This window comes from Callospermophilus lateralis, chromosome 2 (assembly GCF_048772815.1).
Source record: "Callospermophilus lateralis isolate mCalLat2 chromosome 2, mCalLat2.hap1, whole genome shotgun sequence".
NCBI classification, from domain to species: Eukaryota; Metazoa; Chordata; class Mammalia; order Rodentia; family Sciuridae; genus Callospermophilus; species Callospermophilus lateralis.
Window position 1 is genome coordinate 43,505,651 of NC_135306.1, and position 17,920 is coordinate 43,523,570.

Below are 17,920 nucleotides of genomic sequence, written 5' to 3' on the forward strand. Positions count from 1 at the left end.
CTAACTAGAATGTCTCAAACTACACCTTTAGTATTATAAAAGGGTTCACAGGGCTGGCATACTGACAGTTGTTATTTCATGGGATATTAATAAATTAATGAAAGACTGTACAATGCTTGGAGTCAGGTAGTAAATGAAATATATATTCACAAGTACATTGTCAGTGTGGTTCTGGCTCAAGGTAGTAAGTATAGGGATGAACTAGAATAGAATTTACTTCTCGGGAGACACAGTTCTCTTCTAGGATGGACTAAATCAGATATCTAGTCTTAAACTGAAATCCATTGAAAACTCAGAAAGTGTCTGGACCTTCTGAAGGTCCTTTGGACACTATTTTTCAGTAGTACATAAAATTGAGCCAGCCAACCTGCTCCTATTTCACACTACTTCAGGTTTCCATAAGCTGTCTTCATACTAAATTGGATCTCCCAAGTCTGTCATCACTTCTGGGTTGGGAGAGATGAGATAAGGCTTCAGCATCTTTGCCTTTTGAAAACTATCCATATTGGAAGATACAATTGCAGGTTGAAGTTCATACATTCAGTATTCTCTGATCATGCTAAGGATAAAGTGACTTCTCCCTCTTGTAAACTCAATACTTTGGGTTCTTCATCCAGTATATCTGTGGGGTTTGTTAGGAAACCAAAGCAATTCCTGTTCCCTTCATATTGCACCCCAAATTTCTCTTTCTCAAAGGCAAAAATTTTATCTAACTCCTAATTCTTACATTTTACATCTATTTCTGTATATAAAGATGTGTTCTATGCAGTATTTAATTTTAAAAGATTTTAAAAATTTAGAAATTCAAATATTGGACTTATTTTCTAAATTTCTTTTTGTTTTTCTCCCATTTAAAACAATATCTTCTTTCTCTTTTTGGCTATAATTTTTATGGAATTACCTTGACTTACTTGTGAAACTTTGTTTTATGGTTGCAGGATTTTCAAGGATCTTAATGATTCTTATTTTTCTATTTTGTTTTATTTTTTTTCCTGAGTGGTCTGTTTCCTCCAAATTAATGGGTTGTTTTTGTTTGATTGGTTGGTTGGGTTTTTTTGTTTTTTTTTTGGTGGGGGGAACTCATATGTTATGCTGGAGGCATTTCCTCAGATGTTTGGTAATCTGTATTGTGTCCTTATTGTTGAAGATGGAGAATAAAAAACTCTTGGGAAGTTCTGTGCTCTTAGCTGGCACTTGTTGATTTTGAACTTAATTGGTGGGGCCATTTCCCTGGGCTGATCTCCAGCCTCAGGTGTTTTGTTTTTGGTAATCTTGGGCTTTAGTATGAAATTACATGTTTCTCACAGTTCCAAGACTGGTGCCCCCCCATTCAGACTCACCTTTTCTAAGTAAAAGTTTCATACCTATGCAGAGTTCCTTTCATTTTACTCTGCGAGACTCCCTTAAGCATTTCTTGTGGGGAAAGTCTCCTGGTAACAAACTCCCTTGCTTTTGTTATCTGGAAAAGTTTTAATTCCTCCTTCCCTTTTGAAGAACAGTTTTGCAGGGCATAGGATTCTTGGGTGAAGGATTTTTTTAAATTTTATTTTACTACTTTGAATATATTGATACATTTCCTTCTGGCCTCCAAAGTTGTGTGTGTGTGCACACAGCGCATGTGCCAGTGCATGCATTGGGAATTGAATCCAGGGCTTTGCACATGCTAAGCACCTGCTCTACTCCTGAGCTATGTACCCTAGACCTTCCTCTCAAAAGGCTTTGTTGAGATCCATTATCTTGAGAGGATCTTTATATGTGATGAGTTATTTCTTTCTTAGTGTTTTCAAGATTCTCCCTTTGAAATGTGTCTCAGTGTGGGTGTCTGTGTCTTGAAATTTGTTGAGCTTCTCTGGATGTATATTTTCATACCTGGGATTTTTTCAGCAATTATTTCTCTTCCTTTATGTATATGGTTCTCTTGATTGTTTTCTACAGGTTGCAGAGGCTCTGTTCACTTCTCTTTCATCTTTCTTCTTTTACTGAGACTTGGTCATTTCTACTGTCCTATCAAGTTCACTTAATATATAACAATGGATTTGTAAAGTAGTATATACTCTAAAGTTCAGCATGAATGCAAAATGAAAATGAATACTTGGACAGTTATGTTCTAGGGTAAGGCACAGGACAAATATTTATCTATTAATTGTCTTGTTTTTCTAGTCCTAACAGGGGCTTTACAGAAATGCACTGTATGAGTGGCCACTCTAATTTTGTATCTTGTGTATGCATCATACCCTCAAGTGACATGTACCCTCATGGACTGATTGCCACTGGAGGAAATGACCACAATATTTGCATTTTCTCACTGGACAGTCCAGTGCCTCTTTATATTTTGAAAGGTCACAAAAATACTGGTGAGTATAACACTTCGGTGTTTTTCTAATTGAAGTTTTTATCCCCTTGAAAGTAATATTTACATATTTATTTTTTCCAAGTTTTTGTTTTCTTTCATCTATAGCTTTGGCTTGATAGTGCAAAACTTTTTGGGTCACTTTAGTTCTGTGAAATCTCTGTTCCAAATCTACTTGTGAATTTAAAGATTGATATGCTGATACATGATTTGTTTTGTTTTATTTTACAATGGTGGGGATCAAACCCAGAGCCTTATGCATGCTAGGCAAGCACTCTACCATTAAGCTACACCCCAGCCTATATATAAAAAATAAAGTGTTTATTTATAAAAGGAAGAGGCTGTATAATTTTAATATACTTCATGGATTAGATCTTCTGCTATTTTGTGTAGTGAAGTTATGTAGAATATGTCTGTCTTTTGGCTGTCATCTCTTTGCAGCAAATTGAAGACCAGGAAGAAATGCATTTACTAATCTAATCTCAGTATTGAAGATTTTTAAACTTGTAGTAAATACCATTTTCCCATAGTTTGTATATATTCCTGGTTCTGTGGTGATTCTGGATTTATATATGGCAGAACAGCTCTTTGTTATGAAGTGGCAAGCTTGATCAGTCCATTTACATGAACTTATTTTTATATTTATGGCTGGAATAATTTGGGACATTACCCATAAATATTTTAAACTTAATTCCTTTGAAAAATTTGTAAAATGTTTGTATGTGTAAAATATTTCACACAGAGTGAAACAGATTTTTACAATTTTTTTTAATAGAAATCTGTAAATGTATACAAAATAGATACTAGGGGTTTTGTTTTGTTTTTGTGTGTGTATGCATGATAGAGATTAAACCCAGGGTCTCACCCATGATAGGCAAATGCTCCATCACTGAGCCACACTCCCAGCCCAAAATTTGGTATTCTATATTGAGTTATTACATGATCATATATATGAGAGAAAAATATAATGATCCCATCCATCTATGTATTTATATAGCTTTAAAAGATTATCAGCAAGTGACCTATTTTTTTATCTTACCCTCTATCACTATTATTTTAAAAGAAATTCTTGATATACTATTTTATTTACAAATATAGCAAAATGTAAACTTTAAAACAGGGATAATCAAACTTTTTTGTAAAGGATCACATACTAAATGTCTTAAGAATTTTCAAGCCATATGACTACTATCATTACTCAGTTCTGCCACTATAGTACAACAGCTGCCATAGACAATAAATAAATGAATAAATAAATAAATATGCACATCATTTTAAAAAGTTTTAGAGGTAAGTTATTCTATCTTAGAAAAGTGATCCAAAAGAATTTTTTTTTTAAAGAGAGAGAGAGAGAGAGAGAGAGAATTTTTTTTATATTTATTTTTTAGTATTTGGCTGACACAACATCTTCGTTTGTATGTGGCGCTGAGGATCGAACCCGGGCCACACGCATGCCAGGCAAGCGCGCTACCGCTTGAGCCACATCCCCAAAAGAATTTTTTTTTAAGTTAACTATTTCCAATGCACTTCAGGTACTCTGTACATAAGTGCAGTTATAATAGAACATTCCAGTGATTGAATTTACTGGCCCTCTTGGCACTTGAATTTAAACAAACAAAGAATAATGAAGTATTACAGAAGTGTTAAGTCAGTCTTTAAAAAAAGAATTTTAACTATTTGAAAAGCAACTTTTCATATAAATGGGAAAATTCACTTTAATTTCAACATCTAAACACAGTAGTTCACGTATTTATTTGTATAGTGATATCTTTCAGTGTTTGTTCCTAAGAACAAGTGTATGTGGATACTTTATGCATCATAAGGATGTTTTGTGTTCTCATTGCAAAGACTAGTTATGCAATTCTTGAGTATCTAGTTTCATTGGCATGGTGGTGGGTACTTTGTAGTCCCAGCTACTTGGAGGCTGAAGCAGGACAGTAGCTTGAGCATAGGAGTTTGGTGTCAGCCTATGGAATATAACAGGACCTCATTTCCCACTCCTCTTTTCATCCCCAAATTAAAATAATTTAATCTCTCTGAATTTTAGTCTCCTAATCTGTTAAATGGAACAATATCTGGTTCCTGAAGTTGTTGCAAACAGGAATACACTTTTTTATAGTGTTGGACACATGGTAAGCACTCAGTAACTTAGCTGTTGATACTCAAGTTAAGGTTTCTGTCTTCTGCTGTGTAGAGAGAGGCTCAACACTAACCCACGTTCAAGACCTCATGTTACAGATTTTACCTACTACTCTTTGTCCTGCTTTCCTTTTCCACCTAATTTTTACCTTAGTATATTGTATTTATTTTCAAAGTCATGTATTAAATTTTTCTAAAACAAAGAAGAAAATAAGGAGAATATTAATTTAACTGGAATTTTAATCAACTAGGTTTTTAAATTTTATTTTTGTCAAAGAAAAAGTATTTTAAATTAAGAACCCTTTTTTCTCATTTCTATAATTTCTATTTTAACTGTAGCCAATTTTTTTATATGTTGCAGGAGGTCTGGGAAGCACTTACTTTTTCAAATGTTTTAACATATAAATCAGGGTAGTCGAGGTTCTTATACAATATAGTAACAAATAATTCCCAGATGTGACATAATACAGAATATATCTCATTCACCTTACATGTTCAACATGAATCAGTAAAGGGATTCTGCCAGATTTTCTCAGAGACTCAGGTTGATAGGGGCTTTATCTTTACTTGTGCTTCAGCAGTTATTGCAGCAATGAAAGGACAACTTCATATACAAGAGGAAAATACCATCCCCTTATGTGCTTGAAAAGGGAGAACTACCACAGTGTGCCTTCTGGTCACTAGCTACTTAGATTGTTCTCCCTTCTGCAGGCAAAATACACCCACCTCCCAAACAGTCCAAATTCCTACCCAGTTACAGCTTAAAGCCCAAAGTTAAGTACTTCGAAGTGATGTATAGTATTCTGAAAATCAGGGAAATGTTGTTTAGGTGTTTTTACATCAGGTCTATATGTAGTTCCTCTTTAATGCAGAGATCTGTGAGCTAAAAGCACCTATATCACCCATACTTGTATACTATTGTGGAATGGGGAAGAGCAAACATTCCCATTAAGAAAAAGAAACAGTGCAAAATAGCAGTTTCTTGTCTATTGCCATTCTGAAATTCAAATGAGTGATTATTTCAAGAACCTCCTACTCTGAAAGAGATTTTTTTGATCAGTTCCTCCTGGTCCTACAAGAGAGGTTACAACCCTTATTCTTTGTGGCTTTGCTTTGATTCTCTGGAATACTCGTCCTTTTCTAAGATAATTAAAAAATATATTTTTAGCTTTTGATGGACATAATAACTTATTTTTACGTGCTGCTGAGGATTAAACCCAGTGCCTCACACTTGGTAGGCAAGCGCTCTACCATTAAGCCACAACCCTAGCCCTCTAAGATAATTCTTAATATTTATGATTTTGTGCCTGCATAATTTTACATTGAGATAGTAAAGCATTTAATTAACTATTCTAATACTGTTGAACTTTAATCTTGGCTGCAGGTTTTTGTTTTGTTTTCGTTTTTGTCATTTTCTTGAGAGTGACCCTAAATATTTACATATACAGGGTTTCAAAAATCACCTGCATTATCTTCCCTATAGTTGTTTCTTAGAGCCAGAAGGAATTATGCAGCCCAGTTAGTCCTGTTCCCTCATTTTACAGACTAGGAATCTAAGGTTAAGCATTCATTATTCCAGTGGTCACACAGTTTGTTTATATCCAAGCATTGTGCCACCAGAGCCTGTGCTCTTGACCACTGCATTCTTCATCTCTATTGAGTTGAACCTCAGTTGGCTATTCACTTCACAAAGTGTTTTTAAAATTGCGATAATTAGGCTAGGGCTATAGCTCAGTGGCAGAGCGATTGTATAACATGTGTGAGGCACTGGATTTGATTGTAAGCACCACATAAAATAAATAAAATAAAGGCATTCTGTTCATCTACAACTACAAAATAAAAAATTAAATTGCAATACTTTAATATTTGCAAGATTAAGCATTTTTTCTCTATGAAAATGTATTAATTAATGACTTTTTCCCCCTAGTTTGTAGTTTATCATCTGGGAAATTTGGGACATTACTTAGTGGCTCATGGGACACAACTGCTAAAGTCTGGCTGAATGACAAATGCATGATGACCTTACAGGTACAGTATGTCTGTGTGAATATTCTAGATAATAAACAAGTATGATAATTCTATGCAACTTAAACTGATACCCATTTTACCCACAGGGTCATACTGCTGCTGTATGGGCAGTAAAGATTTTACCTGAACAGGGCTTAATGTTAACTGGTTCAGCAGATAAAACTATTAAGCTGTGGAAGGCTGGAAGGTGTGAGAGGACTTTTTCAGGTAAGATGGGGTAGACAACTTTAATTATAATTAAATTTATTATATTGTTCCATTATTATTACTTCTTAGTTGCTCAGATGATATTTTTCTCAACAAATTAGAAGCTTAAAATGACATTTGAAAAACATCAGTATTTATGAGCTAGCTAATTTGGACAAATGTAATTTTCTGACAGTTACTGTTTAGTATCTTTTCTAATGTTATAATGAACCCTCTCATAAAACAATCAGGTGTAGACTAATAAAAAGTTGTCTGATATGCTATAAAATGTGTATGCATTTTTGTGTTTTTGTTTTTTTTTTTATTGTCATTTTAAGAGGTTCAGGCTGAAAATTGAAGCATCCTTACTGATGGTAGGTCAGCAGTATAATCTTTAACTGAGTGAAAGCATCATTATTGCCTTTATTTTTGTTGAAGTACATTGTTTAATAATAATAAAATTTAGATGTTTTTAATCTTGTGGGTTTCCATAGAATACAACTACACTGAGGTATCTGCTGTCTAAGTTTTAATAATTTGTTTGTTTTGGTGCTAGGGTTTGAGCCTTGGCCCCTCTGCTGTCTAGTATTAATATAATTGATTTATTTATTTGAGAGGTGTTTAATTTTGGTGTAAGTTTTTGTTCATCACTACCCTGGATAATACTTTGAAAAAAATAAAAGTAAAAAGTCCCTTCATACACATAAAAGTAACTATAGATGGAAAATAATAAATTATAATTAAGTATCCCTCTGTTTTCTGCATCAGTATTTACAATTTATATATCAAGTCTTTAATTTAGGATAACGAATCTAAATCTACAAATACTGAACATGAAAGTTTTGTTTTCTCATTTTCTTTATTAGGTCACAACATCAGAAAATGTTTTGTCCTTAAACTTACGAGACACTTACTTTTTAGTATATATTTTGATATATTTGAATATTGTGACTTTTAAGAATTATTTTTTTTAAAGAAAAATTAAAAAAGAATTGTCAGATGAACATGAAGAATTTTTGGAGTCAAAATACTGTCTCTGAAAGGTTTTAGGAAATAATTTAGAAAACAATGTGATTAAAACAAAATAACTTCTGAAGAATAGAAAATATTGCCATAACTGAAATACAAATTTTGATTACCAGGCTTTTCTATAGAAAATAGGAAAATTTTGTAACTTGAAAAATCAGTTTTTACTACTAATATGTTTTATAATTTTAGTAAACTCTATGGAGCCATTGAGCAAAGGATACATTTTTTTTTTTTTAATGCAGGGCATGAAGACTGTGTAAGAGGTTTGGCAATTCTGAGTGAAACAGAATTTCTTTCCTGTGCAAATGATGCTAGTATTAGAAGATGGCAAATCACTGGCGAGTGTCTTGAAGTATATTATGGACATACAAATTATATTTATAGCATATCTGTCTTTCCTAATTGTAAAGGTGAGAGTAGTGTATTCTGTGTATTAAAATTTTGTTTTGTGCGTTATTTCATTCTACTCTTGAGCTGAGGACAGGAGGGCTGCTTACTTAAATCAGCTGATTGTTAATTAAATATTTCCTAAGTATCTGTTTTCCCAAGTGGAGAAAATTATATTGCCATCTTTATATTAATTCAGATTAGTGGTTGTATTATAAAATGTTCACAAGTAGCTGAGGAATGACTTTCTGTAATTCATTGGTACATGGTATAGGTTATAAGATGTGAAGGAATTAAAACGTGATTTTTGAAATTGTATATAATTGACTAATATAAAACGTAAAACTAATTTTAAAACACATTGAGATTTAAAAGATCTGTACATCTAGAAAGATGTTGTTTATAAAGGTTATTATTTATGTCTAAACAAGTTTTTTTTTCCTCATTTTCATTAATTTTAGATTTTGTGACAACAGCAGAAGACAGATCTCTGAGAATCTGGAAACAAGGAGAATGTGCTCAAACAATCCGACTTCCAGCTCAGTCTATATGGTGCTGCTGTGTGCTGGACAATGGTGACATTGTGGTTGGTGCGAGGTATTTATATTCTAGTCAGTCAATAAATTTTATGTATCTAGGCCTATGGTAGGCACTAGAGTATACAGAGGTAAGCCATAGGAATAGCAGGTGAAATGAGAAGACTGCACATTTCCATTAATTGAACAAAGTAGGTATAACAACTAATACACTAATAACACATGATATTACACTAATGATACATGATATACAAGTATTGAACTAAAAGTTGTACCGTCTAGACATTGAATGTAAAAGAAATTAGAGGATATAAAAATTGGTGTGGGAAAATTTTCTGAAGAAGAAGAAATTCAAATTGAAGTTTGAAGGATAATGAGTAGGAAAGGAAATTAGAATTTCCAACAAAAGATATAATATAAGCTTCTATGGAATGAATATGATATTCAGAGGAGATGAGGGAAAAGGATGAAAAACTAAGGCTGGGAACATTAAATAGTAGATATGATGGGGCTTAACTGGGGGGAACCTTGAAAACCAGCTATTTTTCACATTGGAAGTTTAGGATTAAGGTGTTATAATGCTCAAGCAAGAAATGATATTATTAAAGTGAACCTTGTGTGTCATTTAATATATATCTTAAATTTAACTAGATGTGACGTGACAGGAAAGCAAACTAGAAATCAACTGCAGCAGTAAGTGAAGTTAAAAATCAGTGATCCCACAATGGCACTGGATAAGAAATAAATAAGATAATTCAGACAAAAATTATGAGAATAAGAATGAAAGGAAAAGATAATACTTTAAACTTTTGGTGGTTGGCAATTCCCATCAATAAAAATGGGAAAGTGGGACAATTAATTTGGTGCAAATGTTAGAACTTTGGCTTTAGACTTCCTCTGAGTGTTGGTCAGCTACACCCATGCCAGTAGATCATGGACAGTTGGAGCCTAGTATAAGAACTGAAACTAAGGTAAAGATTTATCTAAAACTGCCATAAACAAACTATTGATCACCTTTTTCTGAGGGAAGATGTACAGAGGAAGAAGAGAAGACTAGGAACCAAATCTTGCAATACACTGTGGATAGATGGGGCCAGTATTTTAAATAGTACAAAGGAATCCAGATGATGAAATGGAGGGAGATGGCAGAGGAGAGATTTTGGAGGGAGATTATCATCAGTGTGGAAAAAAGAAAATGCTAGAGGTGTGAGGGAATTGAAAATTAGAAAAGCATTAGGATTTAGTTTAAAAATTGTTATTAGTAAACTCTTTTGATGTCCTACTTTGGTAGAAAATGATAGAAAAAAAATGGTAAGAGGAAATAAAGAGTTGTTTGAGAGATAGATGAAAGAAAGGATTACAGATTACTCTGGCATTGAAGGTAATGGGAAAAATGTGATAGCTGTAAGAGATAGAGGTTTAATGAAATAGAACTCTTGTATTTTTTTCTTTTTTCCCCAAGTCAAGGGTTGGTTTGTTGGCTTAGTTTCATTTTCTACTAAGCATATTAGAAGTTGAAGAAAAAACAATTGAAAGAGGGAAATTGATTTACATAGAAGATTCTGTGGAATTGAGTGGGACGAATACAATTGAAAGCAGCTAACTTGGCTCTCCTATTTCAAAATTTAGAATTCAGGAACCATAGAAATGGAGTGATTTTTTTTTCGGGAATAAAGTTTGAGGGATGCTTTGCAGTCTAAACTTAAGGCCATTGTTTTTCTTTGATTGAGGTTACTGCTCGGTACTAGTAAGGTAAATAAAGCCCGTGCTTCCCTATTGAACATCTTTTATTTTATAAGAATTAGGGTGGGTCTTTGAGCCTTGTATAAAGTAAACCAGTGCACTATCCTTCTTTATAATAAAAAAACCTATGTAATATTGACTTTAAAAGTAAATTGCATAATTCTAGATTGTTATGATGGTAAGTAAATATTTAAAAGTTATATTAAATATGTATTTCTGTGTCCATTTTCAGTAATTTATAATATAGAGTAATGTGCTGGGGTCAGTATAGTGCTATAAATAAATACATAGTAACATTTCTCATATTCACAAATGAAGTTTTGCTTTGGATCATTCAGGTGTGGAATGTTGATATAGTATGGCAATGATTTTTAAAATCATTGTGTTTGTTTTTTTTATAGTGATGGTATTATTAGAGTGTTTACAGAATCAGAGGATCGGATAGCAAGTGCTGAGGAAATCAAGGCTTTTGAAAAAGAGCTCTCTCAGGCAACCATTGATTCCAAAACTGGTGATTTAGGGGACATTAATGCTGAACAGCTTCCTGGGAGGGAACATCTGAATGAACCTGGTAAATATTGCAGTGTTTCTAATAGCAGTTTAAAATGTCACCGCATTTGCCTTTGGGAATACTAAGAACGATAAGAAGAGAGAAAATGTTGTTTTGCTAGTGTTTCATTGTTATTCTCATTGCCAGATTCTGTTTTTTGTGAATTTTTATTACCACAGGTAACTGTTATGAGAAACTATGTTGCTCTTGCACCTGTCTCACAGTATAGACTTTGAGTGATGCTTCCCATGAACAGGAATTTTTCCTTTTAATAAGAATCTCAACACTTAGCTCAAAAATAGTAGAAACTTGAAAGATACATAGGTAATACTTTTTGGCTAAACGAATTCCCTGAAAGAGTTATAAAGACTAAACACAAAAGTGAATTCAAATATAGCAATGTCTATAAGTTAGGGATCATTTGAGTTTGAAATCCAAGAACAAAAGTCATCTCAACTAAAATCTTATGGATATATCCCTGACCCATTACATCATCACTTCTCAGAACTAGATTCATAGAACCCTGGGGATCTGAAATTTGTTAGGATGTTCATGAGGTCAAAGCTACTTTTATGATAGTAGATGTTATTTGCCTTTTATATTTTGTAAAGGTTTGCACTTAGGATGCAAAGGCAATAGTGGGTAAAATTGCTAGCTCTCTAACAGAATCTTTTTTTTTTTTTTTTTTGGTGATAGGTATTGGGATTTAAGCCTAGAGGTCTCCCACATCCTAGTAGTACACTACCAATGAACTATGTTCTCAGCCTTTTATATTTTATTTTATTTTGAGACAGTGTCTTGCTAAGTTGCCCAAACTGGCATTAAACTTGTGATCCTCCTACTTCGACTTTCTCAGTAGCTGAGAGGGATTACAGACATATGTCACCATGCCCAGCTTAGAATCACATTTTTAAGCCTTGTATTATTTCGTAAAATTTCTTTACAACCATTATTTTCCTTTGGTCACTTTCTACTAGAATTATTACTAAAATAAAATTTCTACTAAAATAAAATTCTCTTTTAAATCTCATGTATAAATTTTAGTATTAAAATTTTTCTTTCTAAATGTTTTCAAATTTTCTCTGCCATTCTACTGTTGATTCTTACAATTTTTGTTTTAAGGTACTAGAGAAGGACAAACTCGTCTAATCAGAGATGGGGACAGAGTCGAAGCCTATCAGTGGAGTGTTAGTGAAGGAAGGTGGATAAAAATTGGTGATGTTGTTGGCTCTTCTGGTGCTACTCAGCAAACATCTGGAAAAGTTTTATATGAAGGGAAAGTATGTTAAAGTACTAACTATCATTATCTTAGACTATTAGACAAATTATAGGTATTTTTTTCCCTGTGCTGATAAATTTTTCTTTGGTGCTTTGACATTGAAAACTATATTACTGTGGGAAAATTATCTTTTTACCTGTCTTGAAATAGATTTTTAAAATATGTCTTCCACGTAGAGGAAGCTGCACTTGATAGGCAAGTTAGCCATAATCTGTCTTTTAGAATTCCCATATATAACTTTTGCCACTAATTTTGGATTGGGGACTTCTGTTCCACCTCTCATCTAATGCTACATCTATTGTTTAATGCCTGGCTGTATTTAACTTGACAAGACTTGAGGGATCCTGCAGGGCAGTGCTTATAATGCCAGCAGGTTTTGGTGAGTAGGGTACCAAACAGCTGATAACTTTTCTCTTGAGATGAACCAGTTGGAAATCTTCCTTTGGTTCTTCCTTTGTCTAATAGAATTAATGTTATATCCATTTCTTATCTCCTTTCTCCCCACCCCCTGTGAAATACTAATCTTACAGCACATAAAATTACAGTTAATCTTTATCTGCCAAAGAGGAAGCTTTTAGCATTGCACTTTGGAGAAAGTTTAGGCATTGTAATTTTAAAATAAAGAACACATTGACCTCTGTGTTATATATATCACTAACATATGAAAAAATTTTTTTAATGTTCCCATTTTAGGAATTTGATTATGTTTTCTCAATTGATGTCAATGAAGGTGGACCATCATATAAATTGCCATACAATACCAGTGATGATCCCTGGCTAACCGCATATAATTTCTTACAGAAGAATGATTTGAATCCCATGTTTTTAGATCAAGTGGCTAAATTTATTATTGATAACACAAAAGGACAAATGTTGGGACTTGGGAATACCAGTTTTTCAGATCCATTTACAGGTAAGTTAGGGTTTGTATTAATTCATATTCATCTGTGTTAGCTTTCTCTTGCTGTGATAAAATACCTAAAATTTTAACTTAGAAGAGGAAAGATTGTTTTTAGGATCAGGGTTTCAGAGATTTCAGTCCATGGTCATTGGTTGTATTGATTCAGGTCCTGTGGTGAGACAGGACATCATGATGTGGGGAAGATGTGATACAGCAAAGCTGTTACCCCATGGCAGCCAGGAAGCAGAGAGAAAGCAAGAGAAAGGGGTCAGGGACCAGAAATAGTCCCCAAGGGCATGCCTCAAAGACAAAGTCCCTTGGTACCACCTCTTAAAATTTCCGCCACCTCCCCAGTAGTCTGTTGAACTATGTCAATCCATTGATGAGGTTAGAGTCTTTGTGATCTAATCGCTTCTCAAAAGCCCCCTCTGATTATGGGACTAAGCTTGAAACATGAACCTTTGGAGGATATTCCAGATCCAAACTATCACAATCAGAGTTAGTTTTTGACTTTGACGTTTTTGAGGAGTGCAGGGTTATTGGTGATTAAACCAAATGCCTTGGGCATTTTCTAAGCACATGCTATACCACTGAGCTAAATCCGAAGCTTGGTTGACTTTTTCTGATGTGTTTAAAACTATGATTAGCTGTTTAAATTCTTTTTAAAAATCTACAAGGGATTTTTACCTCACATCTATGATTGATATATTTTTAACCCTTGAATAATACAATTCTGTGTTTAGAAATAATTATTGTCTTTCAAAAATACAGCCTCACTGTAAACTAAATAAATTAAGAAAATTTGATTCAGTCATTTGAAATAAAAAGAAACTTCTAAGTTCCTTTATATAGTTCCCCCGTTGTGCTGGGGTGCATTTAGAGACTCCCACATGCTAGGCAAGTACTCTATTGCTAAACAATGCACCTAGACCCTAGTTTTCTTTTTTTGTTGTTGTTGTTACCAGAGATTGAACCCAGGGATACTTAACCTTGAGCGACATACCCAGCCCTTTTTATTTTCTATTTTGAGACAGGGTCTTGCTAAGTTGCTTGAGACCTTGCTAAGTTGCAAAGACTGGTCTGGAATTTGTGATACATCTGCTTAAGCCTTTTTAGTTGCTGCCTGATTCCAGGCATGCACCTTAGTTTCCATTTTATAGTAAAATGAAATTGTTTTCACTGGGTATAGTGGCAGCAGCTGAGGAGGCTGATGCAAGAGGATCCCAGGTTCAAGGCCAACCTTGAGAACTTAGTGAGACCCCATCTCAAAATAAATAAAAAGGTCTAGGGCTGGGGTTATGGCTCAGTGGTAGAGCGCTTGCCTCAGGTTTGTGAGGCACTGGGTTTGATCCTCAGCACCACATAAAATGAATAAATAAAATAAACATTAACATTTTATCCATCTGTAACTAAAAAAATTTAAAAAAAATAAAATTCTAGAGATGTTGCTTGGTGGTAAAACACCCCTTTCACTGGGTTCAATCCCCAGTACAACACACAAAAGAAATTATTTTCACATGAAGGTAAATTAGTTAGTTGTACATCAACTCTAGGGCTGAATTGTGATTTGCATTCCACATGCTTATTTCAAGTTAGGTAGTATCTGAAATGTTATAAATGGGGTTAGGAGAGCATGCCAGTCTGTAAAGTAGTATTAGCCTGAAACTAAAATTCCAGTGATTTTTTTTTTTTTCTTCCTAATTTCTATTTTCTTAACTTTAATGGTTTTCTGTCTTGGTCCCAGCACATGAATATTAAAATCACTATAATCTAATATAAAAAGAATTGCAAGTGATCTCTGACCTAAATAATATACACGTACAATCAATTCCTATCCCATTCCTATATAAATTCACTAAAATTCCTGCTTTTACTGTTGCTATCAGGACGATGGGCATTAAATGCTAATCTTTTAGATTTTTAAAAGATTACTACTAATACTAATTAAGTTAATTAGAATTAGTTTACTAATACTAATAATTACTACTGATAATTAGTAAATACTAATAATTAGTAAAACTAGCATTAGTCTGAATTTTGGCTCCCAGAAAGTAGATTATGATCCTAGTAGTATTACCCTGAGTTCTAGATCCAGGAATCTGAGGAAACAGAATGCCGCATCTTTGTTTAAGGCCTACTCTAAATAAAAATTTGAAACAGGTAGTTTATTGTTAATTTTTTTGTTGTTGTCGTTTCTTTGTGTGTGTGAGAGAGAAGGGGAGATGCTGAGATGCTGGGGATTAAAACCAAGGCCTTCAATATGCTAGGCAGGTACTCTGCTAGTAAGCTATATCCCTAGCTCCCCATTGTCCTACTGACTTGATTTTTCACATGGTAGTGAGTCCCTTGATCTACAAAAATCCATAGCCTCTTCCTGTCTCAAATTCTTACATAGATCTGTTCTTCTCTTTTGAGTACTCCATGTTTCCAAATTTTCTCTCTTCTTCTAACCCAATGTAGATTGCCCATTTATAAAAATAAAACTAATCTCACCTGCATGTTGACTTAAACAGAATTTACAAAGTAATTTACTACTGAACTAAAAATGATTTAGCCCTCCAAATACATGCAGTTAACACAAAAAGAAAAAAAAAATTAGATGCTTAGTGCCTGGATATTTCTCTTGTTGAAAGTTCAGCCTCAGATCAAAAGAATGAACTCTCAAAATTAAATAAACTCTCCCTGCATTGCTGGTTAAGCCATCTTGTGGGATGAGGGCAGGTATCAAGGCAGTTGGTTGTGCCTGGAAACCTAGCAACTCTTTGGCTTATTTTGCTCTTCCCAGATGTTATAAACATTCTTACATATCTTTTTGTGGACAACTTGATTATTTCCCTAGAGCTACTAACACAACGTGTATTCTTATATGTTGTATGCTTGTAAATGTATAAATATTTTTTTGGTAGCATTCTTAACCTTTGTAATTCTTTCCACCACTAGTTAGGTATAAGCTTCATTGGATACAAGCAATTTTTGTTCCTTGCTGGATCTCTGGAACTGAGTCTACTGTTTGACACCTGAATTAATGAACCAGAGCTTCTCTAAAAGATTAACATTCAATGCCTGTGGTTTTGATAGCAACAGCAACAGCAGGAATTCTAGTGAATTTGTATAGGAACAGGAATTTACTATATGTGTATATTATTTAGGTCAGAGATCACCTGCAATTCTTTTTATTTTAGAATACCAGTTATTTTAATATTTACATGCTGGGGCCAAGATAAAAAAAAAAAAAAGCATTAAAGTTTAAGAAAACAAAACTTAAGAGAATCGCTAAAATTTTAATTTCTCCCCAGCCATAATGCTCTATTGTATTCATGTGACAGCTTTGCTCTTCAGCTTTTCTACAAGTTTGGGTTTTTCTAATGTAAGTATTATGCTGTTTATGAAATTCAGAATTTTGGTATATGTCAGCTTTTCCTTTATTTTGTACACACAGGTGGTGGTCGGTATGTTCCAGGCTCTTCAGGATCATCCAACACTATGCCAACAGCAGATCCTTTTACAGGTGGGATGCAGTTTTAACATATTCTTCTTTACCACATAGATAAAGCATTTTGCATTATGTGGTTTTACATTTTAGAGGTATTATCTAGTAACTGATAATTTCCCTTAACTATATTTTCAATTTTGATAGATCTCCTTTTCTTTAACTTCTAATTTTTGCTTTTTCCTGGAATAATTTTGTGGATCTCTTTATGATTCTTGAATATCCTATTTTTAGAACCCATCATTTTCTCCCATGGTTCTTCCTGCCAGGAGAGTAGAATAGTACAAGAATATAGGTTTTAGAGTCAGACAGACCTTGGTTGAAAATCTGGCTCTACCACTTACTTGCTATGAGGAGTTGGCAAGTTACTTAACCTATCTCAGCCTATTTTTTTTATCTGTGAAATTAGATAATAGGGGAGCCCATCAACCAAGACACAGCATGAGTGCCATCATTGGTGAGATGCTACCAGTTACAAGCAGAGAAGGAGCTGTGTGAGTCCTGATATTGGATGGAGCAATGCAATCAAGAAGTCAGCCCAGGCATATTTTGACTTAGCGTGGGAGGAGACATTTCACCTGACTGCCCAGGATTAGTCTTCCTAATGTAAATTATTAATGGCCTTCCTGAAGCCTTTGAAGTGTCTTTGTATCTCATGAGAGTAAATTATTTACTGAGGTATGCAAGCCTCAGTGTCAATACTACTGGAAAAAAATCACCAGAGTTGGACTTTAATGCAGCTGAAGAAGTCTGTATTTCAGAATGGCTCTTGATAATCTTTTGTGATGCTGTTGTTGGATCTTCAGGCCGAGTTCTTGGACAATGTACCAAATTTGAGAAGAGATTCATAGCCTTTATGGAATCCACTGGCCTTACAGTCTTAGTACTGTGGGCTATAAAAATGACCACCCTACGATCTGCTCAGCCATAGATTGGGCCAACACACAACCTTAGGTCAGTGTCCTGAAATTGTGAATTGCTCTCAATGAGCTTCCTTTTTCTTGTGGATGAACTGGTGGCCCAGACAAAAGTAGTTACACCCTATACATTGATAGCCAGTGTACTAAAATAACCAACTATCAAGCCAAATGATGTGGCAGTACCTTGACTATTAAGGAAGTCTTTGATGACATAATGTAATTTCAAAAGACCTGAAGAGTGGATAATTGATGACTTTATCAGCAGTTCTGGAACAGTGATGCCTTGAAAATTATTCCAACAGAGTTCCAAAAATGTCACTGGTGGCTTTTTTCTGTTACCAACAATATCAAAGGAATTCCTGGAACCATTCATCATAACCAG

The 17,920-nt window shown here is 34.1% G+C and overlaps 1 protein-coding gene across 1 annotated transcript in view; it reads left to right on the top strand.

The window, feature by feature from the left end:
- The window catches only part of Plaa (phospholipase A2 activating protein), a 30,007-nt gene that overhangs the window by 2,333 nt on the left and 9,754 nt on the right, over nt 1–17,920 (top strand). The window contains exons 2-10 of the mRNA XM_076845931.2: nt 2,161–2,354; nt 6,417–6,517; nt 6,604–6,724; nt 7,975–8,142; nt 8,581–8,716; nt 10,800–10,969; nt 12,071–12,228; nt 12,921–13,140; nt 16,568–16,636. Coding sequence (XP_076702046.1) covers nt 2,161–2,354; nt 6,417–6,517; nt 6,604–6,724; nt 7,975–8,142; nt 8,581–8,716; nt 10,800–10,969; nt 12,071–12,228; nt 12,921–13,140; nt 16,568–16,636 — 1,337 coding nt within the window. The remainder of the gene's footprint in view (nt 1–2,160; nt 2,355–6,416; nt 6,518–6,603; nt 6,725–7,974; nt 8,143–8,580; nt 8,717–10,799; nt 10,970–12,070; nt 12,229–12,920; nt 13,141–16,567; nt 16,637–17,920) is intronic.